We start from the raw sequence: 27,051 nt of genomic DNA, 5'->3' as shown, positions 1-27,051 counted from the left end.
CTAGAGTGAGTTAAAATCATTGCCTAACATAAGCTCCATAACTCTATACTTTTTAAGATAAGGATAGAACGTTTCATCCTTAGTCTAATGAAAGTATTTAATCTACTTTCTAGGTTGGAAATATATATTTAATATATATTTGTCGCAGTAAGCATAACTCCAAAAATATGATAAAGGAAATAGTTCTTTAAAAATATCATATAGCAGATTGCAAGGTCTTTGTAATCCTATTCAAAAACATGTACTATCAACATTCATCTAATGGCCAAGTGACCCTATCCCACTAGAGAATACAAAGGCTACCTTGAACATTATATGAAAAATCCAAGTGACCAGGTGATCCTGTGCCAATAGAACTATGCAAATGATGAGTGAGTGTTTCTGACGGAATGAGTTGTGAATCGATTCCACAACTCTTAAGATGTCCAAGAAGACTTGGTTTACAAAACTCATTGTCTTTATCACAATGAAAGGTTAATGATAGTCTCAATAACTTGTATTTCAATCTTCACTTTGAAACAATTTGATCAAATCAAAAAGTTTCAACAATAACGAATAAAAGTCGTCAATGACATTGACTAAGTATCTATCACCAAATCTATTCATGGATTGAAAAGATTACATACATCACTTATGTATAACTCTTTGTCAAACTTTTTATTCTTTAAGTACTAATAGATAAAGACACTTGTGAATAATCTTCCCATATAAATATGATTCACATATATCAAATGAATCATGCTCATTTGCATTAAACAATTCCATCCTTTTGAAGTTGGTATATGTGTTTCATGTTTATATATTCATGATGATTATGATATAGATAAGTTTAAATTAAATTTCATTTGATTGTTTAGGTGTTATAATCAGAACTATCAATTTATTGAACTCTTATATATTTACTTCATAAATAACATTATGAGAAAATATTCTTAACAAAAAATACATCGTTTCAAAACATGACTATAAACACTCATTAAACGATAAGTAAATCTAGAGTTATTCATAAAATACAACTGTTACATGTTCCTATAAAAATAAGTAAAAAATATCTATTGTTAAATTACTATAACAACACTTGTTATATCATCAGCACATAATATCAATTACTAGTGTCACCTGAAGTATGACATACTCAACTGAATAATGGAAAAATAAATAGTTCTATCATATAGATATTTGAAGTCTTGGTCAAGTCAGACTTCCTCAGCTCGATGAGATTAGAGGAGCAATTTCTCTTTTAGTGTACAGTTTCTTCCACGATAAAAACAAAACTAATCACTATGGTCCTTTCTTGATTTATGGGTTTATGTTTTATTTCCCATAACTGAACTACGGGTCTATTAGAGTACACAATCTCTTAGCCTCCTATTATTCAACAGTTGAACAGGTTTGAAGCACGTTCTATTGTTTTGATTGAATGTCTACTTTACTTAATGAGACATCTGATATGCTTCATACTTAAACAAGACTTTTTGTAAGTCAAGGGAAATTATTTCAACATGATATGAGACACATCATCATCACAATAATGCTTCCATTAAAGCATCATGATCAGACTAACTGGTTTGTAGAGGTTGTTCAGGCATGAGATCTTTCAGTATATATAATTTTTACTGATCCTAAAGGAAGAACCTCAATGTATTATACAAGTTACAGAAATTATAACCATCAAATGTTATTATCTCTTGAAACCCAACAAGAGAAAAGGTTTTACATGGGTGTAAGAGGACTAACATTTATTTACAGAATTAAACAAAAATTCATTTAGTATTTTCAATATTAAGTATTTTAAAATTAATACATTTTATTGTTTCTTAAACATTAATTTATTAAAATCTAGGATCCAAGTAACGAAACAAGCAAATGGTTAGGTGACCTTTATCTCATCCACTTAATCAAACTCAGTATGTAGCGATTATCAATTGCATAAAATATGTAATTCCAAGATAATGGAATCCCAAACAACTATTGCTTATCTTGGCATGTTAGATATCATCTATGCCTCAGATATCTCATGCTTAGGTGACCTTTATCGCATAAGATTCCGATCAGGTCTTCCTACTTGAAACAACTTGTAGCATTGCAACTAACTAGTGACTAGGTGGCCCTTATATCACTAGAAAATACAAAACCACCTCGAAGATCATAAGACAGTCCTAGGGGTTAGGTAACTCATCGCCCACTAAGACCATACAAAGGATGCCCGAGTGTTATTCAAAAGGACGACAATGACTTGCATTTTTAAGAAAATGCTTTATATATGTTTTACAAATATAGTTATAAAAAACATGGTCTCATAAATATGACATGCATCCAACAATTTGTGTACCCTTTTGTAACAATCATACCACTTGTTATAAAGTTCTTTAGGTTCCAAATAAAACTTTATTTTATTTACCATTAGTCGCGCTCAATTATAAACTAAAATTTGATATTTAAAGTTTAGTCATAGAACGCTTAAGAACTGATTAGAGTCTTTTAATAAAATTTCATTTTATACTTAAGACTTGGAGTTTTGGATGTGTTCTAATATCATAATTTTAAATCTCTCTTTAATAATCCAAATTTTATAACTTTATGAATTTGTAGAACAAAACTCATTTTATTTAATAAACTTAATTTTATACATCTTATGATTGAAAGTCATATTTTGATAAACCAAAACTTGGGTAATGATAATTATGTTTTAAATCTCATTTGGCATGCATAAAACATAATATCAACAAGTTGCATTAAGTTTAAAAAATTAATACCATATATTAAGTTTCGACGTAAAAAATAATCACTAGTATTATTATTTGTCGTTATAACACTATAAACCAAATTTTTAGTCTTTTTAATAAAAACTCTTATTTATTATAAATACATGAAGTTTAGATAATGTTTAAACACATTTTAAATCATTTAAAATATTTAAAGTTGGTTATTTACAAGTTTTACTATAAAATTATTTTTAATAAAACTTAATTTTTTCGGTTAAACTGTTTTTAGTAAATAGTCATTTATAAACATCTTTTGTTACCTTTTAAATATTTATTTCTCAACCTCCAAGTGATATTATTTTATGATAAAACGTTATTTAACATGTAAAAACTATTTTCATACATGAAACATAAATACAACAGCATAAAATGAGCATCACAATCATGCATTAAAATTATATATGCATAAATCAACCAAGTCTAGTGACATTTTGTAAACCAACATAAAATGTCAAGTCCATTCCTAAAGGGGCATTTAAAGGGATCAAAAATTTTCTAATAATGTTGTTGTTGAAGCTTCCGCTTGAGAAAAACATTCATTGCTTGCAAAAGTTGAAAAACTTCTTGAAAGATAAATAATTCAACAACATGTAACATTTTTCAGAAAAGGTTGCAGAAAGTGTTGCATCAGGACTAACAGGTCTTGTGGAAACTGTCAATAGCGACGCCTTTAGCAACGGTTTGTAGAAAGTGTCGCAAATTCCCCTACACACTTCAAAATTGCGAAAATTACCTTTTAGTCTTCAAAAAATGGCTCAATCTTCATTTCTTATTACATTTTTGTACAAATAAATTATTTCTAAAAACTAATCTATTACTTACAAAAATAAATGAAGAAAACTAATCTATTTAATTATTACATACCATATGAATAAATAAATATTACAATCAATTTTAACAAGACAAAACATACAACAAACACAATAGACCATGGCTAGTTTATACAACATACACAATATACCAACCAACACTTTGTTTTTCTAAGGCAACTTTATATAACCAAAATGCATGAAAAAACTTGGTTGCATAAAAATAACAATTATAAAAATAACAAATTGTCATAGAAAATATATTTGGTGATTTCTTTGCCAAAAGAAATACCAAACATATTTTCCAAAACCAAAGGTTATCAAACATAAAAAAATCATTATAACATATAAAAGATGACTCTAATACCACTGTTTTGATACAAAATATAAGAGAGTTTTTTTTATAAAAACCGCAACGGAAGCTTTAAAAATGAGAACATTATTTTCGAGATTATTTCGAAACAAAACCACCAAGGATCCTTTTATAGAGGTTAGAATGATAGTGTTTTAGAATGACAACCTTTGAAGCCTTTGAACCTACTTCGTTTTGGGGTGTTGATGAAGATGGAAAGATCAAAGAGGATGATATTCTCTACAAATATCCACCATCAAGATTAAGGTACTTGGAATGCTAGTTCACATCTTGTATGATGTACTTCTTAAGCCTTTAAGTGCTTAACTCAAATAAGCACTAAAGGAGAAGCACTTCTAAGCATCAAATCTTCACATTACTTCAAAAGACTAGAAGAAGAGGAGGAGAGATGATGATTACAGTTTGGAGAAGGGAGGAAGAAAATAGTATATACTAGCCAAAAACAAGCTCCATGCACTTTCTTATATACTCCCATGCAAGACAAGACTTTAGATTATAATAATATAAAGTAATGGTAGCCTTTAGGAGGATCAGGAGAATAAGAAGAAGGTTGACAAGCAACCTCTCTTCAACCTTATAAACTTCGGCCATGGAGTGTCCAAGAATACAAAATTATGACTTAGTTACTTTAGTTACATAAAGGTAAATAATGGTAAATAACTAGCAAGTCTAAGGTTAGCTAAAGTGTACAAAACTTTGTTCATGACTTATTAAATCATACCATATGTTATAATAAATAGTTATGCTCTTTTTAATTATTATTTTCACAAAAACAATAAGTATTCCCTAATTAAATACAAGAGTTGATTATTTATTAATAATCATATTAAGAATAAGTATATAAAATGTGCGAACTTGATAAAAGGTGTGACCCTGTAGGATCGTATGTTATTAGCAATATCATTCAATAATGATTCTTGAGTAAAAAGATCCAACAGATGATCCCTTAACATATTTCACACATTATCTAATTTGTTTTTCCTTTTTTCCACAACAACATCGAGTTGTTTCAACCCACCTTGAACTATTAGATTAAGAAGATGATCAAAACAACTAATACATAATAGATTACCATTATATACCAACAAATTAATCAATAGCATTTGATTCTTAAGCAACTCAACACAAACATCATTGGAGGAAGCATTATCCAAAGTAATAAAAAACAATTTCTTCGTTTCAACATTTTTTATCAAACCACTGGTCTTTTCGGTGAAAGCAACACCGGTAATTAGATGAGTTATTTGGTAAAAGTTGAGATTTCTCTTTTGCAATATCTAATTGTCATCAACCTAATGGGCAGTCAAACTCAAGTAACCATATGTAATAGTTAAGGTCCAGGCATCATAAGTTAAGCATATTCTACTAGGACCTCAAACCAGGTCATCATGAAGTCTGTTACATTGATCTTCATATAACTTCGTAGTATCAAACTTTGTTGTGTTCTTGTAGTATGATTGACACTTGGTTCCAACTATGTTAAATATTTCTAATTACTTCATATTCGACAAAAGAGAATGACAAGTTATGTCTAACTATAACATGAATCAACAATCACCTGAATTTTTCTTGATTAAACTCTGGATTTCTTACATCCATAACAACCTTACTAGAAGAAATCATAAATTGACTGATATCTTTGGTTGATATTATAATACATGTTTTTTAATGATATATTAGATTACTTATACCATATTTTTTTGATACTAGGTGATGAGATATCATCTCTCGGATTGATTCCCTCTAATGTGAGATCTTTATCACAATCAGAAATGAAAAGAAAGTCATCAGTCGTGCTCTCGGAGGAGGTGTCGAGAGAACACTATGACAGTCAATTTAGTTTTCTCATGAGAATGAGTGTAAATAGTATATATATATATATATATATATATATATATATATATATATATATATATATATATAAAAGGAGACTAACATCTCTTCCTGAGGAATGGTTCGCCTTTTATAGTAAGGATTGTGGAGGTTCCTCTTTTAGGGGACAATGATGTGACCCCTACTGCAAGAGGGCGACACCGAATGGTGGATCAAATTCTTTTTCTTTTGTTTGAGTTGTGATTGGCTCAGAGTAAATATTGGTAGTAACATGAGCACGCCTTCTATTGTACGCCAGTATTGTTTGTCGCCATGTGACCTTGACTGTATAGATGTAACCACACATAGCTAGTGGCCTAGACGATGTGCTGGCGTGGTTGCTTGGTAGCATGGGCGCAAGGCGGCCATACTGTTAAGTTATTAAACTGTCTTGACGGGAGGACTGTTAAGATACGAGGTAATTCTTTTGCCGTTAAGCCTATGATGTATAGACATATAGTCGTATCTACGAGATTCATTATCACTAAATATTTTAAACCATATTTTATGCACTCATAATATATGGACTCAATTAGTTTTTGTGGGAGCTTAAGAAAACTCTTCCAAAAGCCAAAAGTTTGTTTCTTGGTTTTCCTTTTCTTTGTAGCATTACTTTCAACACCATTTGATTCATTTTCTAGTGTAGTTTCTTCGATTAAATCATCAATTTCATCATGAATGTCCATATGTTTGGTATGAGTATCTTCCATAACTCAACTACAAAAATAAATAACATGTTTTATTAGGACCAACTAAAAGTAATTCAGACATTGTGGTATGTACTATATTTTATTAGGACCGATCGAACGAAATTAAAAGTAAAATTTAAGAAAAACGACATAGTTTATTAGGACCTATTGTAAGAAAGTGAAAGAACTTAAGATTGTAGGTAGCCATCTATAGTTTTGAGGTTCCAACGGTCAACTCATCAAGTGTCGATTGGAAATTAAGGTTAACACTGATATCACATAAATATCCGTTATCCAACAATAGGGCCAATTGCAAGAAACAAATCAGCAATAAGCAAAAGGACAATATGTTGCAAATGTTGGTAGAACCGAAGAAGTGTATTTTGGAAGCAAACGAATGGAAGGGCCAAGGATGAAATCATGCTATATCGAGAAGGTGGAGTTGTGGGTTGTTATAAGTTATAAGTTATAACAGAGGCCGAGAGAGTATAGGGCATCGTTTCTTATCAATGATTTTCATTACTTAGGGCATAAGGGTGCCATCACATATTCAAAAAACAAATATTCTTTTTAACCTAATATAGCACAGGTCCACCTACAAACCTGCTCACCAACCGAAACACGACCCATTTTTCCGTTTTGCCATACCGGTTATACGAAAAGAGAACCCAAACCCATTTAAAATCAATCCGAACATGTTTATTTATTTGTCCCTATCGAGAATTGACATCTCTAACCATTTCAACTTCTAGACATCATAATCCTCTAGTTATAGACCAACTTTTACTTTATGAATGCATTAAAAACCACTCAATTAATAAATCCACGAGTCATATAGTTTCAATAATAAGTTGAGAAAATAAAAGAGTTAGGGTTGATGGTGTCCTCTGTTTCTCTTTATGGTGTTGTGATCTGACACTGCCCAATAATTTAAATTGATTTGACCTAAGGGGTATCTTTGCCAGTCAAATTTGCAGGTCCTATAGCTTTTAAGGACTCGTCAGTATATTAAATCCCAAACAAACTGCCAAATTCCATTCATAAACTCCACCATCTTCACAAAAAAAATATAAAAACATTAAAAAGAAATAGACATTTTGTTGTACCATAAAAACATCAAAATGATGCTTCATGTCATATCATTTCTCAAAACTTTTTCAATCTTTCTTTGCATGTGATATGTTTCAGTCTTTCAACACAACTAACTCCATTCTTCCACATTATTATATGTATATATACTTTTAACATTTTATAACATACAGATATTTTATAAAAATATAATAAAAAAAAAAAACAGTCACTCAGTGTATGACATGCATTTAAATCTTGGTGTACATGTGTATTATGTAATATGAATTTCCGTAAAGGTGGCAGAGATACATAGGTAGCAAACAATGACTGAGTGAAATCTGGTGTTGTGTGAGGTAAAGGGACCCCTCAAGAACACAACAAATTTACACAGTTGAGTGCAGAAGAGAGAAGGGGTGGGGTGGGGTGGGGTGGGGGTGGGGGTATAGTACCCCTACCCCTATATACATAGGAACCCCATCTTCCCAACAACAGAGTATCTCAGAGGTGGTTTATTAAACCAAGAGTTTGAATCAAGGAGACAAGATGATGAGTAGTGGTAGTAACGTAAATCTTTTCACAACAGCACAATGGGAAGAACTGGAACAGCAAGCTTTAATCTACAAATACATGGTTTCAGGTGTTCCTGTACCTACTCATCTCATTTTGTCTGTCAGAAGAAGCTTATACAACTCTTCCTTTACGAATCCCTCTAATCAATGTAAGGAAATTGATTAAAAGTTCAAACCCTAGTTTTTTCTTTGATTCGTGAGTGTTTTTTTGTATGATTTGATTGTGTTTTGTTTGTAGTTGGAGTATGGGAAGGAAACTTTCAGTATAATCAGTTGTATCAAATTGGGGGAAGGAAAATCGATATGGAACCAGGAAGATGTAGAAGAACAGATGGAAAAAAATGGAGGTGTTCGAAGGAAGCGTACCCGGATTCGAAATACTGTGAGCGACATATGCATCGTGGTCGTAATCGTTCAAGAAAGCCTGTGGAATTATTATCTTCTTCTTCTACTACTTCTTCGTCTTCTTCATCTACTGCTGTTAACGTTTCTTCATCGCCATTAACGACAACCACAAATATCTCGAAATCGATCTCGCCTTCTGATCATCTTACGTACCACAACACCCGGCACACTCGATCGTCTCCTATTCAGACCAACTTCATCGATTACAGGTTCGTTTTCTGCGATTTTTGCAATTTTTTCGATTTTTGAGTTGAATTAGGGTTTTGTTTTATCGAATGGATGAATGAATATAGGTACTTGCAAGATGAGAGATCGGTTTTCTTCCCACAAAACGATCCATACACCTCACAAAAGATGACTGTTAATGCTCCATCTTCATCTGATCATCAAAACTACTCTCACTTCAACTTTCAGAATCTCAAAAATCAGCAACAACACAAAGAGGAAGATATCGATTTCATAAAATCATCGGAAGAAACCAAATCCAGTATCCAAATCGACACAAAACTCGATGAAATTCCCAATAAACAAACATTCCACCACTTTTTTGCACCACAAAAACCCAACGACACTCCTAGCTGGATTGACGTTGACCATCATCAACACCAAAACTTCATAAACCCACAGAAATCGCCATTGTCAACCCAAGACCTTTTCCAATCCAAACCCAGATCCTACTGGTAGTATAAGAAAGAGAATGATATGATATGAATTTGGGATTATTACTTATTATCAGTAGTAATTAGTAGGTAAGAATGTTTGTTTAAGAATTAAGAATTAAGAATTAAGAATGAATGGTATTGGTAGGTAGATGTTGGGGCAAGGGGGGTAAAAAGTGTTTGTGGAGTTTACTTGTCATTATCAAGATATTGTAAAACACAGTTTTCACTTTCATCTGAATCTGAATATGAATAGTGGTACTACCACCCAATTGCACTATCTCTTTTTACTTTTATTTTTGTATGTTGAATCAAGTCAATAGTACAGATAGTCAAAGCTAGTAGTTGACTTAATCAATATATAGAGTTTCTGAATTTGCAATGGGGAATATGCCAATTCATTCTGTTTTTTCAAAGTGGAATTCATTATGAAATGTGTTTGGCAGAAAGGTGTGTGTATAGTTTAAAAGTACAATCACTCAGAGGGAAACAACTGTCTTCCTAGTGCCTATCCCCCACAAACATTTGTCTATGCTCATCTACATTCTGTTCATCATGTATAAGTTTGTGTAAAAAGCAGTAAAGAATGCATCAAATATTAAGTGAAACGATGACATTGTTTTTCTATAAATTAGGTTGAGTGATTAAGTCCGGTTTCAACTAAGTATTGGTCAAAAGAGAGTGTGTAGCGTACTATTGTGTTTTAACATATTGTCTACAGTTCTCCTATCTTTGCAAAAGAAAGGAGCCGGTGGTCGGTTGAACCCATTTTTAAATTTGAATGGAGAAAATAAAAGAAGACAATATAGGTATACAAACTATGTTGGCGGCTTTGCAATTTCATTTTGGAGAAATTTGTAAAAAAATCCAATATTTTGAGAAAAAGTTTTAATATAGTAATAAATATTTTTTTGAACAGAAAAGTTCCAACTATTTAACTTTTTAATAGAAAAGCCTAAGAAACTGGCTAATTTATTCACTTTAGCCATTTTTGACATGTTCAGCAGCTCATGAGACCAAATCGTTAATGTTTGCAAAATAATGAGATTTTTCTGCAAATTTCGTCAAAGCTTGTATATAATGTATAAACATATTTTTTTACGTATTTATATATATTTTTACGTACTTCAGTATTTTTTTTAAGTTTTTCTATGTATATGTTTACGTATTTTTATGTATTTTAAATGTATAAACGTATTTATATGTACATTTAAGTATTTTACATATTTTTATGTATTTTAAATGTATAAACGTATTTTTTTTACGTATTTATATGTACATTTAAGTATTTTACATAATTTTTTACGTATTTTTATGTAGTTTAAATGTATAAACGTATTTTTTTTACATATTTATATGTACATTTAACTATTTTATATATTTTTTATGTGTTATTTTTTTATTTATTACGTATTTATATGTATTTATATATTTTTAGGTATTTTAAATGTATAAAAGTATTTTTATGTAAAATACATAAATACATATAAATACATATAGATACATAAATACATATTAATACATATAAATACTTAATAAATAAAAAACACATCAAAAATATGTATAATACCTAAAAATACATATAAATACGTAAAAACCATGTTTATACATTTAGAATACATAAAAATAAAAATCTATATAAAAAACTTCAAAAAATATATAAATATGTAATACATAAAAAATTACATAAAAAAATACATAAAAAAATATTTAAAAATACATATAAATACGTAAAAAAATACAAGTATACATTTAAAATACACAAAAATACAAAAACTTCCATATTAAAAAACTTTAAAAATACATAAATACGTAATACTTAAAAAATAACACATAAATACATAAATGTATTTATGTATTTTTAAAGTTTTTTATATGGATGTTTTTGTATTTTTATGTATTTTAAATGTATAAACGTATTTTTTTTACATATTTATATGCACTCCCTTGGATTCATTCGAAATCGATTCCGATTCAACCGCAAATGCTCTTTCCAACTCCCTCAATAAACGCTAGCATGCAGCTCCCAGAGCTACCATGAGGTAAGAGCTCTCACTAAGCTTCCAAACCAGGAGGACTCACTAAGGGGTCTAGGAAAGGCAAGAGGGGAGGACAGCCTCCCTGAAAAGTAAAGAGCGGGTTGTCCCCTCTTCAACATTTCTACTACTTCCATGTCTCCCCTTTTCATGGATCTTCTTGTTCTCTTTCAAAATTTTCCTCCATACCTTCGCCGCCTTCTTCATCATGTTGTTTTATCCTTCAGGGATGTTTAGAAGGTGCCCAGGCCTCCTAAAAAATCCTTCCGACGAGAATGATACTTGAACATTGTAAGACATTGAACCGTCCCGCTCTTGTAAACACTGATCATAAGTGGCAAAAGCCGCCAGAATCCTCATTTTTTGTCCATAAGCTCTCCTCGTTACTGTAATAATTTTCAATTTTTTTTACTATACAGTGGCGCAGATGATTTCCCCCCATCTATCAACGGGGGACCCCCCGAAAGGCGAATAGGAAGCTTCAAGCAACCTGGGATCCCACCTTTGATCGAGATGAAGGTGTCGTTTTCATTAGGAATCCTGGGGTTGCCGATTAGGTGAAGTAGTAGTTTATGGGCACAAAGGATTCACTCGCAATTATAGGCCCGCCAAAGGGAAAGTGCACATGTATTCCTTCAAAAGACACAAGGTTTTTCACTTCCCGAGCAATGAACGTAGTTCAGGATGGGCGTTGGGCCCCCTACCATTAGTTATCTATAGGGATTTGGGATTTGGTATCGAATCAATCCTTAACTTCGTTTAGTCACTTCAAAAGTCATATTTAATACCTAATTCTATTGAGTTGATTCCATCCCCTTTACTTTGTTTACATTCAGTAGTTGCTTGTTGGTGTCCATTCAGGTCAGGAACTCCTACAATAGGTAGCTACCCTCATCAAACTAAATAACACTACTCTTATCCCTCGCCCGAGAGGCAGGAGAGACCTTGAGTCCAGGTCGTTGCATCATCACCACCTCTGATTCGGTCAATAGAAAGACCAGCACAACTGCTAGTGCTAAGGTCTTTATCGGAGGGGTGGAGATCACGCAACCCGATCTCTTCAACAACGACATGGTGGTTACTCATGGTCTTCAAGGTTTCATCTCTCCGCTCTCTATGTTTTCTTGCAACATGGAGAGGATGACCTCGCTCTCGTTCCCGTTCCATCCAGATATTCATTATGGTCAACATATCCAGACTTTCGGCTCGGTACAGCCCGTTATCATGCGCCTAATGCTCAGAGATGCCATGCTCCGGCTCCGTAACGATGGCTTCAGCATCCTAGCCCTCGCTATGAAGGTGAAGTACGTCGAGCTTGTGACTCTTAACAATAAAATATGGTGGTATTCGTCGTTGACGACCTTTCGATCTTCTTCGGTTCTCACTCTTATATCATATCAACAATGTCAGGTTCCACGTTGTGCCAAACCATTTCTTGCCGACATTGGAAAGAGGCAAACTGTTGCTTATCACAACCTTTGGTGCGAGTAGAGGGTTGACCTCGGCACCGATGATGATGAACTATGTGAGGATTAAGGTGTCGGACGTCATCCGCAACGTCAAGATCGTGGTGCACAGTGTGTACTTTCCATTTCCACATATTATTCTTGTGGTTGTGGCTTACGACAGTAGCCTAGGAGACTCAGAAGTCTCAGGAGGAGATCAGACGATGGAAGGAACATGTGCTGCTCTGGATGGGCATAAGGTTGTGGTGAGTCCTCGATGCCTCAGGTCAAGCCAATGGTGGAGATCGTAGATCACCATGTCCTGTAATTAATCCTGAAAGTGTTGTTTTGGTGACACGTCTTCGTTTATTTGTTGTCTTTTTTGTGGTCACATCCATATAAAAAACTTTAAAAAAATACATAAATACGTAAAAATACATATAAATATATAATACATAAAAAATAACACATAAAAATACATAAAAAATATGTAAAATATTTAAATGTATATATAAATATGTAAAAAAAATACGTTTATACATTTAAAATACATAAAAAATACATAAACATATACATATAAAAACTTAAAAATACGTAAATACATATAAATACGTAAAAAATAAGATTATAAAGACAAAATTGCAAAAATGGTCCCTGTGGTATTCATTTTTTTGGGGTTTTGGTCCAAACCACGAGTTTTTTGGATTGGTAGTCCTTTTGAGCTAGTTTGCTTGCAGTTTTGGTCCATGTCCAAACTAAAAAGACTATTATACCCTTAATGAATTTAGTTTTCGATTTTCTTTTACTTTTTAAAATTGTTATTATTATTAAATATAAAAGTGGGCCCACTAATCACCTCTCTCTCTCTCTCTCTCTCTCTCTCTCTCTCTCCCCCCCCCCCCCCTTTTTGACCTTTATACATATCTCTTAAAATACCGACCCCTCATCTCTGCCTAGCCTTGCCAGAAAAATGAAGCCACAGAGTGGAGACTGCCACCTCTAGTGATTTAGAGGCAGCCACCACACCACCTGATATGTGACAACCGTCAAATTCAAGTCAAAGTCAAAGTCAACAAGTCAAAGTCAACAAGTCAAACCGGTCAAACTTAATTAGTATTTGTATGCTAAAAGTTATTCTATGTATAAAAATGTGCATTTGTATGTCAAGAATTTAAGTGTCTCGAAGAATCTATGTGTTTAGCAATGTAAAAACCCTAACAAGGGAGTTAAACGCATCAAAACCCGACTAAGGACCCTTTCGGGGACTTAAAACAATCATAAACGAAGCATAACGGGGTTCACGAACCTTGCATTACGAGATTATACGATATTAATGGCTAAGATGAAATCTCTCCCAAATCTCTCCAAGTATGTGAAATCTCTCCCAAATCTCTCCAAGTATCTGAAATCTCTCCAAGTATGTGAAATCTCTCCCAAAATCTCTCTCAACTTTTTTTTAGTCATCCCGACCCTTAACTTGGCCAAAAACCGCTTGAAACAGAGAGTTATATCGAAAAACAGCTAATTAGGGCCGAAACCCTTCTTAGGAACCGAACCTCTTAGAAACCGAACCTCTTAGGGCCGAACCCTTCTATTAGAATCGAACCCTCTCAGAGTCGAACTTGTCAGAAGCGAACCTACCATCTCGGACCGAGCCTCCTACAACCGAAATAGACCGAGGGCTCGGCCCATTTCGCCTCCCTCACATTTCGGACCGAGACCCCCACCTTCGGTCCCTACTCCCTTCTCTTGGTTCCTGCTCTACTTTCGGTCCTCAGCACTTCCAAGAGCCAAACCTCGCAGGTTCGGTCCATAATGTCCGGTTTTCGACTACTTTCGCTTCCTAAGTCCGTTTTTGACGGGATTTTTTCACCAAATTCATATTTTTACCATTTTAAACCCCCAAAACTCATATTTTATTTAATTCTCAATGATTTATTAATTAAAAATCATTATTTTATAATAAGAGAAGTATTCTACCCCATAAGTGGGTCAAGTGTGCCCACTTGCCTCCATGTGTCATCCTCTCATTAGCCAACCTTATCCACATCACACAAACCAAGGCAAGCATCACTTCAAACTTACAAGTTGCTCCAGCAACCTTCAATATATATAGAAATCCCTGGAGGATTTCTTGGCTTACTTGATCATTTCAAACACTTACACTTCTCAAAACACCAAAAGAGCCTCATTTTCTCTCTACTTCCCACCAGTTTGTGAAAGTGTTCTTGAGCTACTACTGCACTTTTTGGTAAGTATTCCATCTAAAATCAAGTGTTATTCCATAGTTTCATAACACTCTTGGATCATCGACTCATACATTAACACCAAAAATCGTTCTTAGGATCATCCAAGCTTCCACGTGTTCATCAAGTGTTATTGACTTGATACTCCTCGACTTCAACCTTCCACTCTTTTAGAAATCACTCAAGGTGAGTTCATACCCCTACATTTTCCCGTTTTCTTTAGTTTTCAGGGGGGAATACAAGTTAAAACACCAAAACATATTCGAAACTTAACTTGACAGCTTACAACAGAAAAGTTGTGATCTATTCACGAACTGTTTTACCCAACTTAAACTTAATATTTTTCAAAACTATTTAATATGCAAATAATTCAGGTTTATACCTTTAAAATGACTACTCTCACATCTCCATACGATGTTTCTACAATTTATGGTGATTTTTACAAAACTGCCTATCACTGCAGCATCAAAGTCGGACCAGGTTGTGAAGATGAACATTTTCACCCTGGTTTGAGACCACCAAAAATTATAGGAAAATTTATGGATACAGTGGACTCTTTTTTCCAAATACTCAGAGTTTACGGATTCAGTTTTCGACTTACGATGATTTTTCTATAAATATTCTAAAACAGTGACAGTTATGGGTAAAACTGTCAAATACATGTTTAAGAGTTATTCACACCTTGTAACATGCTGAGCAAGGTGGGACCGATTTACACTTAGTATTTTAAATCTCATTTTATGGAAATACAAAGACATGCATAACAATGTTTCATTCAAACACACAACACTTTTGATAAACTATAATAGGTATAGTTTGAGCACTTCGTTTGACAAAGAAAACAGTAACTCAATCGACTTACAAAACAAGTATTTCATTACACACTACGTGAACTTGTTAATAAATAAATTTGTAAGACAATCTCCTTCGGGGTACTCTTAAGTACCACAGTAAAGTCCTGTAGTTATAATCAGAATCTCCTGGAGGGAGAGCGTGATAGTTGTGTATAGATCTATATTGGGTCTGACAAACCCGCACCTAAGCTGCTTGCAACAGCTAGACCGCCAGGTCTGGGGTGACAAGTGTCATAATATTCCGACACCTGAAGAACGTCGAGTACGAGGTCTTCGAGTTTAGTATGGTTATAACATCTCACATGGGAAATTAACAAAACACACAGTTCACGGGGATTTAAGGAGTTTTATTTAAATATAAAACCACACACACACGAGTATGATGATTTACTTACATACACTAAATCTTGGTTAAGTTAGGACTATAACAACCCTTTAGAAAATATTGGATTTTCTGGAAACAAACTTGTAACAAACAAAAAGGAACATCATTCATTTTTCATTCATAAATTTGCTTATGAACTCACCAGCTTTATGCTGATACTCTTTCAAAAACAACTTGTATTCTCAGGTAATCAGTAATACAGGTAATCACAAGAATTCTGAAGTCAAGACGCTAAGGCGTAGATTCTTTTGCTATATTTTGACATCATATGCCACCGTAAATCCCATAGCTCCGCCACCTTCCATTGTTGTGCCGGAAAACGAGCAGGAAGAAGCTACACCACCCCACTGCCACCACCTTCTCCCTACCAGAAACAACCATCCCAACCCCACTCGACTGCCGGAGCAACCTCCGACCACCAAACCACCTCCTTTCCCTCCCCGATCTCATTCTCGTTCATTACCGACAGAATAGAAATAGGGCAGCAAGGTCGCCACCTCATTGCCACCGTGAGACTTTCCGACCCACCGCTACCGAGCTGCTGCTGCCAAATTACTTCTGATGGGTTTTGAGCAAAAGAACATTCCTATGTGCACATGCAAAACCCTAAAGCTTTGGATCTAGGTTTCTCTATTGTACATGCAAATTTATCCAAAGCTTACAAACCCTAGATCTAGCATATCAAAATCGAAATAACATGTAAAACAGATTTAGATCTTTACCTTTTGATTGTTGCAAGAATCTTCAAGCTTTGAGGGCCTAGTATCACAAGTGTAATACCTCTAATGGCTTACAAACACCAAGGCAAGAAGATGATCTAGAAGAGAGGGAATGGAGGCACAATTTCGGCTATAGGAACTCTAGGGTTTCTTCTGGTAGCCGAAATATGCAGCCCTAGGGGTCCTTAAATAGCTGAGCTGCTAGGGTTTCAGTCAAAACCCTAATTGGATAGCTTAGGCCCTAAGCAGCTCCAAGAACCTTCTGGAATAGGGCCCTTGGACGATTTCTAAGTGGGCTCCCACCTTAGAATCGTCCACTCCCTTAATCCACAAGATCCACAACCCAAATTCAATTATCTTATAATTGACAATTCTAGTCCCCTTTATTAAATTAATCTCTTTCAGCCACAAAACTAATTCTTAATTAATTCTAGACCAATATTAATTAAACAATATGATTTCTCCTTTAATATATTATTCATATAATATATTAGTAAACCATAATATCCTCTCTCTCCATAAATCATCCTGTCAAGTTGCTTTGGTGAAGGCAACCCAAAAGGACCATGCTACAACCGGGTCAAGTACATACCAAATATAGTTATAGACTTAGATACTAATCCAACAGTCTCCCACTTGGATAAGTCTAATAACTATAAATGCAAGTATGACTTCAGGATCTGATTAGCAATCGTAGCTCTCAAAAGCCGCTGTCAAACTATGACTCATCCTTTAGACAAGGGATCGTATAATCCTCCATTCTCAAGATATCGTGCGGAAAAATACATGGAACATAGTCATACTTATTGTCCAACAGTTTGTTTCTCAATCTCTGATTCGTCTGACATAGAACTTAATTGAACACATCAATTCAGTCCTGATCGGGTCCGGCACATAAGTCAAACCAAATCATTGATGGCCTAGATATCGCTTTTACCCTCTTAGGATAAAAGGAACAGATAAACTTCGACTTATATGCATTTACTATTCACTCATCAAATTATGCACAACAATGTGTTTGATAACATCAAGTTACTGATGTGTTTACTCATTATCAATGCACAACCAACTTGCAAACAATAAACCATATATCTAGGTTTAAAGACTATATGATATTATCGTCTTGCGATCACTCGTGATAAATTCCATGAAGTGATGCCAGCAAGCGTGGGTTTAATCCAATGCTCAAATCTTAATTCATAAGCACTCATGAACGTTGTAACAAACTTTTGCTATGTCTAATATACTTTAGACAGTCTACAACCAATTCATGACAGTCTTCTTTCATACCTACTTCCAAAGTATGAGCGACTGTGGACTGTTCGAATAATCTTATTATTCAGGAAGTCAAAACATGCAAAGTGAAACAATAGGTAAATAATTAACACAAGACAATAACTTTACTTATAAATAATACTCTTTTATTTAATCATCAAATGTTAATACAATTTATCAATTACACGTTTCGAAACTATCTAATCTAAACTAATATCGTCCTTCAGCCCAATGCTCCTAGCGTGCTGCAAGTGCTTAACCCTACTCAGTCCCTTCGTAAGGGGATCTGTTGGGTTATATTCTGACGATACACTCTTCGCTACGAGGAGTCCCTCTTCTAACCGATGTCTAATAAAGTGATATTTCCTGTCGATATGTCGAGATCTGCCATGATCCCTCGGTTCCTTGGTCAAGGCAACCGCTCCTTCATTATCGCAGAAAATCTCCATAGGCTCCTTTATGGCTGGCACAACTCCAATGTCTCCAATGAAGTTCTTCAACCATATTGCCTCCTTTGACGCTTCGCTCGCCGCTATGTACTCTGATTCGCACGTTGAATCAGCTACGGTCTCTTGCTTGGAACTTTTCCAAGTTACTGCTCCTCCATTTAGGGTAAAGACTCAGCCTGACTGAGATCGATAATTATCTCGGTCTGTCTGAAAACTGGCGTCATTATACCCTCGCACCCTTAAGTCATCACTCCCACCGAGGACTAGAAACCATTCCTTGGTCCTCCGAAGGTACTTAAGAATATTCTTGACTGCAATCCAATGTGCTCTGCCAGGGTTCCCTTGATATCTGCTGACCATGCTCAAGGCGAAGGCCACATCAGGGCGAGTACAAGTCATAACATACATGATTGAGCCAACTGCGGAAGCGTAAGGTATTCGACTCATCTCTGCTATCTCGGTCTCTGTACTCGGGCTCTGAGTCTTACTCAGTTTGGCGTTGCTTTGGATTGGTAACTCCCCCTTCTTGGAATTCTCCATACTAAAACTTTTTGGTACCTTGTCCAAGTAAGTATTCTGACTAAGTCCTATTAGTCTCTTACTCCTGTTTCTCACTATCCTTATTCCCAGAATATAGGCAGCCTCTCCGAGGTCCTTCATAGCGAAACACTTCCCAAGCCAGGACTTAACCTCCTGCAGGGTCGGGATGTCATTTCCTATGAGTAGTATGTCATCGACATACAATACGAGGAAGCTAACTATACTCCCACTGGCTTTGACATATACACATGACTCATCCTTTCTTCGCAGAAAACCAAACTCTTTGACTTTCTCATCGAAACAAAGATTCCATCTGCGAGATGCTTATTTTAATCCATAAATGGATTGCTCAAGCTTACACACTCTATTAGGATGCTTCGCATCGATAAAACCCTCTGGCTGATTCATGTAAACATCCTCAACCAACTTCCCATTGAGGAAAGCAGTTTTGACATCCATTTGCCATATTTCATAGTCATGAAATGCAGCAATGGCTAGCATCACCCTAATAGACTTTATCTTCGCAAGTGGTGAGAAGGTCTCATCATAGTCAACTCCTGGAGTTTGAGTAAAGCCCTTCGCAACCAATCGCGCCTTATAAGTGTGTACCTTCCCATCCATGTCGGTCTTCTTCTTGAAGATTCATTTGCACTCGACCGTCTTACGACCTGGCACATTGTCAACCAAGTTCCAAACTTGATTGTCATACATGGACTGAATCTCGTTGTCCATAGCCTCTTTCCACTTTGCATACTCCGGGCCTGCTATGGCTTCCTTGTAGCTGTTAGGTTCATCCAAATTTATTAGTGTACTATCACTAATAAACGTATCACCTTCACTTGTTATATGAAAACCATATAACACAGGTGGAACACTAACTCTACTGGAACGTCTAAGAGGTAAGGACTCGTCAATCGGTTCAATAGGAGTTTCCTCCTCAGGTTGAGCGACAGTGTTAGAGGTTCCTTCATCGTTTGATTCTTGAAGCTCTTCAAGATCGATTTACCTCCCAATGTCTCCTTGGCTTATGAGTTCTCGCTCTCGAAAAACCCCTCTCCTCGCAACGAAGACAACATTGTCACTCGGTCTATAGAATAGATATCCAAAGGACTTCTGTGGGTAGCCAATGAAAATACACCGCTCACTACGAGGTTCGAGCTTGTCGTGAGTCTCTCGTCTTACGAAATCCTCGCAACCCCAAACCTTGATATGTGCTAACGAGGGAGCTTTCCCTGTCCACATCTCGTGAGGTGTTTTGGCAACCTTCTTTGTAGGAACTAGGTTAAGGATATGGGCGGAAGTCTTTAAGGCATACCCCCATAATGAGATAGGTAGCGAATCACGACTCATCATGGAATGAACCATGTCGAGCAAGGTTCGATTACGCCTCTCAGCTACACCATTCAACTGCGGTGTCCTACGTGACATCAATTGCGAAACGATTCTGCATTCCTTGAGGTAGTCGTGGAACTCAAGACTAAGGTACTCTTCACCTTGATCGGATCGAAGCATCTTGATTTTCCTGCCCAACTGATTCTCCACTTCCTACTTAAACTCTTTGAACTTTTCAAAGGTTTTCGACTTGTGCCTGATTAAGTAGATATAGCTATATCTGATATAATCATCAGTGAAAGTCACATAGAAGCGGCTCGCATCCCTTGTGGTGGATCTAAAGGGCCCACACACATCTGTATGTATGAGATCCAATAAACCCTCACCCCTTTCACAAGAACCAGTGAAGGGTGACTTGGTCATCTTTCCAAGTAAACAAGACTCGCACACGTCATCATCCCTAAGGTCGAATGACTCCAACATTCCATCCTTTTGGAGTTGGGTTATGCGTTTCTTGTTGACATGTCCAAGACGACAATGCCACAAGCATGCTTTATCCAAACCATTGGAATAATCGATATAAAATACATCATTTCCTAAGTTGTCTACAACCATCACAGTTTCATATATTCCATTACAGGGCAATGCTTCAAAATAGAAAACACCATTAAAGAAAGCATTAATAGAACCTTTTTCATTATCAAACAAAAATCTAAGTCCTTGTTTATATAAACCATGAAAAGAAATGATGTTTCTTGCCATTTCTGGCGAATAGCAACAATTATTCAACTCTAGTCCTAACCCACTACTAAACACTAAAGAGTAAACTCCAATCTTGGTGACAGGTGGCGATCTTCTGTTCCCCATGATCAAGATTATCTTCCCATGCTCCACATCCCTATTTCTTCTTAGGCCCTGCAAATCAGAACAAATGTGAAAACCACATCCTGTATCAAGAACCCAAGAAATAGCATGCGATGAGTCATTAATTTGAATAGTATAGATACCTGTGTAGGATGGTTTTATCTATCCATCCTTGATGTCCTGCAAATATTTCGGGCAGCTTCGTTTCCAATGCCCTTTGTCATGGTAGTAGTAGCACTCTGCATCCTTTGGGTTGGAGGAGGGTGCAGTGGAGCCAACCTTGGTTCCACTAGAAGAGGTACCATAATGGGACTTTCCCTTATGGTGGCTCTTTGAAGGAACCTTCCTCTTCTTTCCCTTCCCCTGCCCAATAGCCAAGACGGGGCAGCTGTAGTGGGAGTTGGTGCAACGGATTTGTCCTTGAGGTTGCTCTCAGCAGTCCTCAACAGGCCTTGAAGCTTGCTCAGCGTGACCTCCTCTTTGTTCATGTGGTAGGTCATGCAGAACTGGTTGTAGCAAGGAGGCAATGAATGAAGAATAATATTAATCGCCAGCTCTTCATCGAAGTTAACATTTAACTTCAGCAGGCGGTCAACATATCTCTGCATTCTCTACAGGTGAGCAGTGACAGACTCTCTGTCCCTCATTTTGGTCGTGATCATCGAAGTGATGATCTCGTACCTCTCCTGCCTGGCGCTTTGGTGGTACCTGACCAGTAAATCCTGATGCATTTCATAGGGGTAGAAGTCCTCGTAGGACTTTTGGAGTTCAACAGTCATAGTCGCGAGCATGATGCAATGGACTTTCGTAGTATCGCGCTCGTGGGCCTCAAAGGCAGCGATCTCCTTGGGAGTAGCAGTGTTGACATTTACCTTCTTCAGCTTTTCATCGAGAACATACTCCTTGTCCTTGTAGCGGGTGACCATGCGGATTTTACGGATCCAATCATTGAAATTTCTCCCATCGAAAATCACCCTCCCACACAAATTCATGAGTGAGAACGAGCCCGAAGAGGTTGAGCCTGAAGCGTTGTTGTTGTTCGAGTTAGACATTCGAAATAGAAAAGAGACAAAGTTGATTAGATAAGAATCCCCAATTAAACACCCAAATGAGAAATTAGGGCTAGGATCCAACAACATTATTTGCAATTTAGAAGAGGGATGCCGTAATCTAAACAACAAATAATTTGAAGGTAAGTGAACGATGATTCACTAATTTCCACCATGAAAAACGAAAAAGAAATTAAGTTTTAAATGTATTGAAAAATCCTAGATCTTTTAAGATTCATTGAACTTTTCAATGGCATGTTTAAATCTCGATATGCCCTTCAAGTTTGTGACTGGGATACCGATGATCACAAACAAGGTGTGAATAACCATGCAAATGTACATGGTGCCCTCGATGTTACAGTCACCAAATCAATGTGTCGGTTAGCCACACACGCTCCATTGATCTATGACAAACATTGAGTCACCCTTTGCCACCTTTGCTAGACCCAAATTAGTATGCCGGTTAACCACACACCCTCCACTAACGTCTTGGCAAAGGTATAAAGTGTAATTTCATGGAATAGCATCATTTTCACATTTTTCCTAAAGTAACTAAGATTGGGAATTTTATAAAATCATTTAGTTACTTTGTATAATCGTTATACTTTTAATGAGGAATTAGTTTCCCTATCCTACCCGTTCGGCTAACGACCCTCCACCAATCAAGGAAGCAGTGGGTGAGAGTGGACACCTATTAAACTGCCATTTTATAGGCAGCAACCTTATACCCCCCTTATAGATCGGCTTCATGAATGAGGCCTACTAACAGTAAGACTAACATTTATCTTATAAATATATAATAATTATTCTTATAATATTATAATAGTATAGGGGTGAATTTTAAACTTATAAAATTCTAGGGTTTAGAATTTAAATATTTCAAAATTAAACTTTTAATTCAAAATTTTAAATCCCAAAACTTGAGGGCAAGTTTTGAAACATTTCAAAACTACATAGATCAAAATTCAAATAATATAATTAAACAATTAATTGGTGATTATCTAATTTTGACCTAATCCAATTTCATGCAAGATAATTGATCAAATAATTCAAATAATTAAGATTTATCAAATAAGGTAATAATTATCTAATTAAATGATAAGTATCTTTTATTTTGACAAAGATAATCACATAGAATCAATAAAATTCGGATTTTATTAATTAAAAACAGTTATGGTAATTATCCCAAGTCAAAATAAGCAAAAATCCCGAAATTCCCTCTGTCTGACTCCCCGACTCGCCGAGTTCATCTGACTCGTCAACTTCACTTTGGGACTCGACGAATATGTCAGGCAGAAGGCATAAAAATCGATTTTAAGCAATGAACAAACATACAATGCATCAAATACAATAGATACCAAGCAAGGCTCTGATACCACTGATGGGTTTTGAGCAAAAGAACATTCCTATGTGCACATGCAAAACCCTAAAGCTTTGGATCTAGGTTTCTCTATTGTACATGAAAATTTATCCAAAGCTTACAAACCCTAGATCTAGCATATCAAAATCGAAATAACATGTAAAACAGATTTAGATGTTTACCTTTTGATTGCTACAAGAATCTTCAAGCTTTGAGGGCCTAGTATCACAAGTGTAATACCTCTAATGGCTTACAAACACCAAGGCAAGAAGATGATCTAGAAGAGAGGGAATGGAGGCACAATTTCGGCTATAGGAACTCTAGGGTTTCTTCTGGTAGCCGAAATATGCAGCCCTAGGGGTCCTTAAATAGCTGAGCTGCTAGGGTTTCAGTCAAAACCCTAATTGGATAGCTTAGGCCCTAAGCAGCTCCAAGAACCTTCTGGAATAGGGCCCTTGGACGATTTCTAAGTGGGCTCCCACCTTAGAATCGTCCACTCCCTTAATCCACAAGATCCACAACCCAAATTCAATTATCTTATAATTGACAATTCTAGTCCCCTTTATTAAATTAATCTCTTTCAGCCACAAAACTAATTCTTAATTAATTCTTGACCAATATTAATTAAACAATATGATTTCTCCTTTAATATATTATTCATATAATATATTAATAAACCATAATATCCTCTCTCTCCATAAATCATCCTGTCAAGTTGCTTTGGTGAAGGCAACCCAAAAGGACCATGCTACAATCGGGTCAAGTACATACCAAATATAGTTATGGACTTAGACACTAATCCAACAACTTCAACCACCACCTGCCACCCCTCGTCGATGCAACCCACCACCATTGTTGTTGCTGTCAGAATCTTCTCATCAGATCAATTTCCACCTTCCTTTTCCCTCTCCCTGAGTTCATGCCGACAAAAACTAAACAGACAAGGCAGCAGAACTGCCACTGTGCGCCACCCATCACCACCGCTGCTATTTTTTTCTTTTTTGAGTTGTTGCCACTGTGAAGACTCTGATAAGACATCACATCCCCCACTATGAGAGCTACGCCCAGTTCTTGATTTTCTGGGTTTGGAAGCATAGAAGATTTCTTGATTGGATTTATACAAAAGTTGTACTTTGTGTATTAAATATGTATGAATTTGAAGGATACAGGGTGTTGAGAGAGAGAGAGAGAGAGGGGGGTGGATAAGTAGGCCCACTTTTATATTTAATAATAATAATAATTTTAAAAAGTAAAAGAAAAATGAAAACTAAATTCATTGAGGGTATACTAGTCTTTTTAGTTTGGACAAGGACCAAAACTGCAAGCAAACTAGCTCAGAAGGACCATCAACCCAAAAAGCTCGTGGTTTGGACCAAAACCAAAAAAAATGCATACCACAGGGACCATTTTTGCAATTTTGTCGAGTATAAATTATATACAAGTTTTGACGAAATTTGCAGAAAAGTCCCATTATTTTGAAAAAGTTAACGATCTGGTCTCATGACCTGCTGAACAGGCAAAAAAAGCTAAAGTGAATAAATTAGCCGGTTTCTTGGACTTTTTATTCAAAAAGTTAAATAGTCGGACTTTTCTGTTAAAAACATAGGACTTTATTAAAACTTTTCTCAAAATATTGAGACTTTTCTACAAATTTCCCTTTCATTTTGTATTGTATATTGTTTAGCTTTCTGCTAGTCCTTTTTCTTAATAAAATTTATATTGTAACTAAAAAAAATAGTGGAAGAAAAGTTTACTCAACAATGTGGATTTCATGATTTTAGATGGTGTTTGGGATTGCAATGTTAATAACTATTTTTGAGTGTTTGGGATTGCAATGTTAATAACTACTTTGTTGTACATTTGTTAGCTCCCTGCTGACGTTTTTTAATTTAATTTGTTGCCTTTCCAAAATAAATAATAATAATAAAACAAAAAAATGCTTGTTGTTTTAAATAGGTTTTAGATCATTTTTAGTCACTGAACTTTTCTGAATGTTTTATAGTGGTCATTATATTTTGTTTAAGCTATCATTGGTCATTGAACTTGTTTATTTTGTTCATTTTGGTCAATCTAATCGGAGATAACATGTAGCACCCGAGTCTCCGGGTATGAAGTTAATGATTCAATCTATTTTAATTCAAGTAAAAAGGTGGTGGGGGACTCGTGAGTACGTTGGGCTTACATTTGGTATGCACAGCGTACTCCTTGCATGCGCATCATCGAGTGATCCCCGACATACGTTGGGCGTACTCAATCCAGGGGCAAACCCTAATTTTTAGGGTTTGCACCCTATTTAAAGACCTTAAGTCCCTCAAGTCTGTTACCCTCTTAGCCTCCACTGCCCTTTTAGTGTAAATCTCGAACCATAACCTTCTTGAGTGCATATTTGAGCTTACCTTGAGTGTTTTGGTGTTCTTTGATGGTTTTGAAGAAGAAGGAAGTTTGGGAAGAAGCAAATGAGAAGAAGGATCTTGTAGATCCAGAGTTGGTGCACCATTTCTAGCCTATTGAAGGTATAAATTCTGAAACTTGATCATTACAAGCTTAGATCTAGGTTTAGGATAGAATATGGCATCTTTTGGTCCTATAGCTTCGTTTCTTGGAGTATGAGTAACTCTAGGCCATTTGAGCTGTCCTTTTGGACTCTTGGAAGTGTTGGAGTCATAAAAATCGTATTTTGGAAGTTAAGATTCATCCATGCATGTGTTAGTAACCTCCTAAGTTAGTTAATGGGCTTAATTCATAGTTTGAGCCCCAACAATGCATGCAAAAGCATAAAGTTTGCAACTTTATGGCTTAAGACGTTACTTTGAGCTTGGATCTAGGTTTTGGATGTTAGGGCTTAAGGGATTAAGTCATGGGAGCATTTTTGGTTGACTGATCAGTACGTTGGGCGTACTATAGAGTAGGTTGCGCGTACTCCGTCAGTGCCCCGATTCCGGATGGTCATCAGCGTACGTTGGGCGTACGAGCCGTGTACGTTGTGCATACGCAGTCTGTGAGCTTAGATGACTTTTGGGCTCGATTAGTGTTGGGCTTTTGGACTTGTTTAGGTTGGGCCTCAGGCCCATCCGTTGTAGCAGGACATTTTTTGGCCTAAGGCCATGTGAGGTGTACTTAGGCCATATTTGGCCTTAGAGGCCTTATAGTTGGGCTTGGATGCTTTTTTGGACTTTGTATGGATTTGGGTCTTGGAGGGAGGGAGGCCCAATAAGGCAAGGGTAAAGAAGCCCTTTTTGCCTTAAGTCAAGAATTAGGGTTTCGACTTTCGAGTTAGAATGTGTC

The 27,051-nt window shown here is 35.8% G+C and overlaps 1 protein-coding gene, 1 long non-coding RNA gene and 1 pseudogene across 3 annotated transcripts; 2 read left to right on the top strand and 1 right to left on the bottom strand.

The window, feature by feature from the left end:
* Positions 1–3,135: 3,135 nt before the first annotated feature.
* On the bottom strand, positions 3,136–8,644 carry LOC145107947 (uncharacterized). Of its 2 annotated transcripts, none has more exons than XR_013708035.1 (2): positions 8,515–8,644; positions 3,136–3,477 (listed from the first exon to the last, which is right to left on the bottom strand). It is a non-coding gene; the product is annotated as an uncharacterized LOC145107947 (long non-coding RNA). The 2 variants fall into 2 exon arrangements; XR_013708036.1 differs by having other exon boundaries at positions 3,136–3,470; positions 8,515–8,603.
* LOC145107946 (uncharacterized) lies at positions 8,015–9,508 on the top strand. Its single transcript, XM_079044912.1, has 3 exons — positions 8,015–8,297; positions 8,387–8,762; positions 8,847–9,508. The coding sequence occupies exons 1-3, from the start codon at positions 8,123–8,125 to the stop codon at positions 9,235–9,237; spliced, it is 942 nt and encodes a 313-aa protein (XP_078901038.1). The 5' UTR covers positions 8,015–8,122; the 3' UTR covers positions 9,238–9,508.
* Positions 9,509–11,249: 1,741 nt separating this feature from the next.
* On the top strand, positions 11,250–13,004 carry LOC145105530 (uncharacterized; annotated as a pseudogene).
* Positions 13,005–27,051: the final 14,047 nt, after the last annotated feature.

This window comes from Lactuca virosa, chromosome 4, assembly GCF_052849685.1.
Source record: "Lactuca virosa cultivar CGN04683 chromosome 4, Lactuca_virosa_CGN04683_v6, whole genome shotgun sequence".
Lineage (NCBI taxonomy): Eukaryota > Viridiplantae > Streptophyta > Magnoliopsida > Asterales > Asteraceae > Lactuca > Lactuca virosa.
Note: the sequence above shows the minus strand (reverse complement) of the source record. Positions and strands in the feature narration are given on the sequence as shown.

Coding starts and splice junctions, on each gene's coding strand:
- LOC145107946 (XM_079044912.1), top strand. CDS start 8,123: ATGATGAGTAGTGGTAGTAACGTAAATCTTTTCACAACAGCACAATGG. Junction 8,298..8,386: donor TACGAATCCCTCTAATCAAT/GTAAGGAAATTG, acceptor TTTTGTTTGTAG/TTGGAGTATGGGAAGGAAAC. Junction 8,763..8,846: donor ACCAACTTCATCGATTACAG/GTTCGTTTTCTG, acceptor GAATGAATATAG/GTACTTGCAAGATGAGAGAT.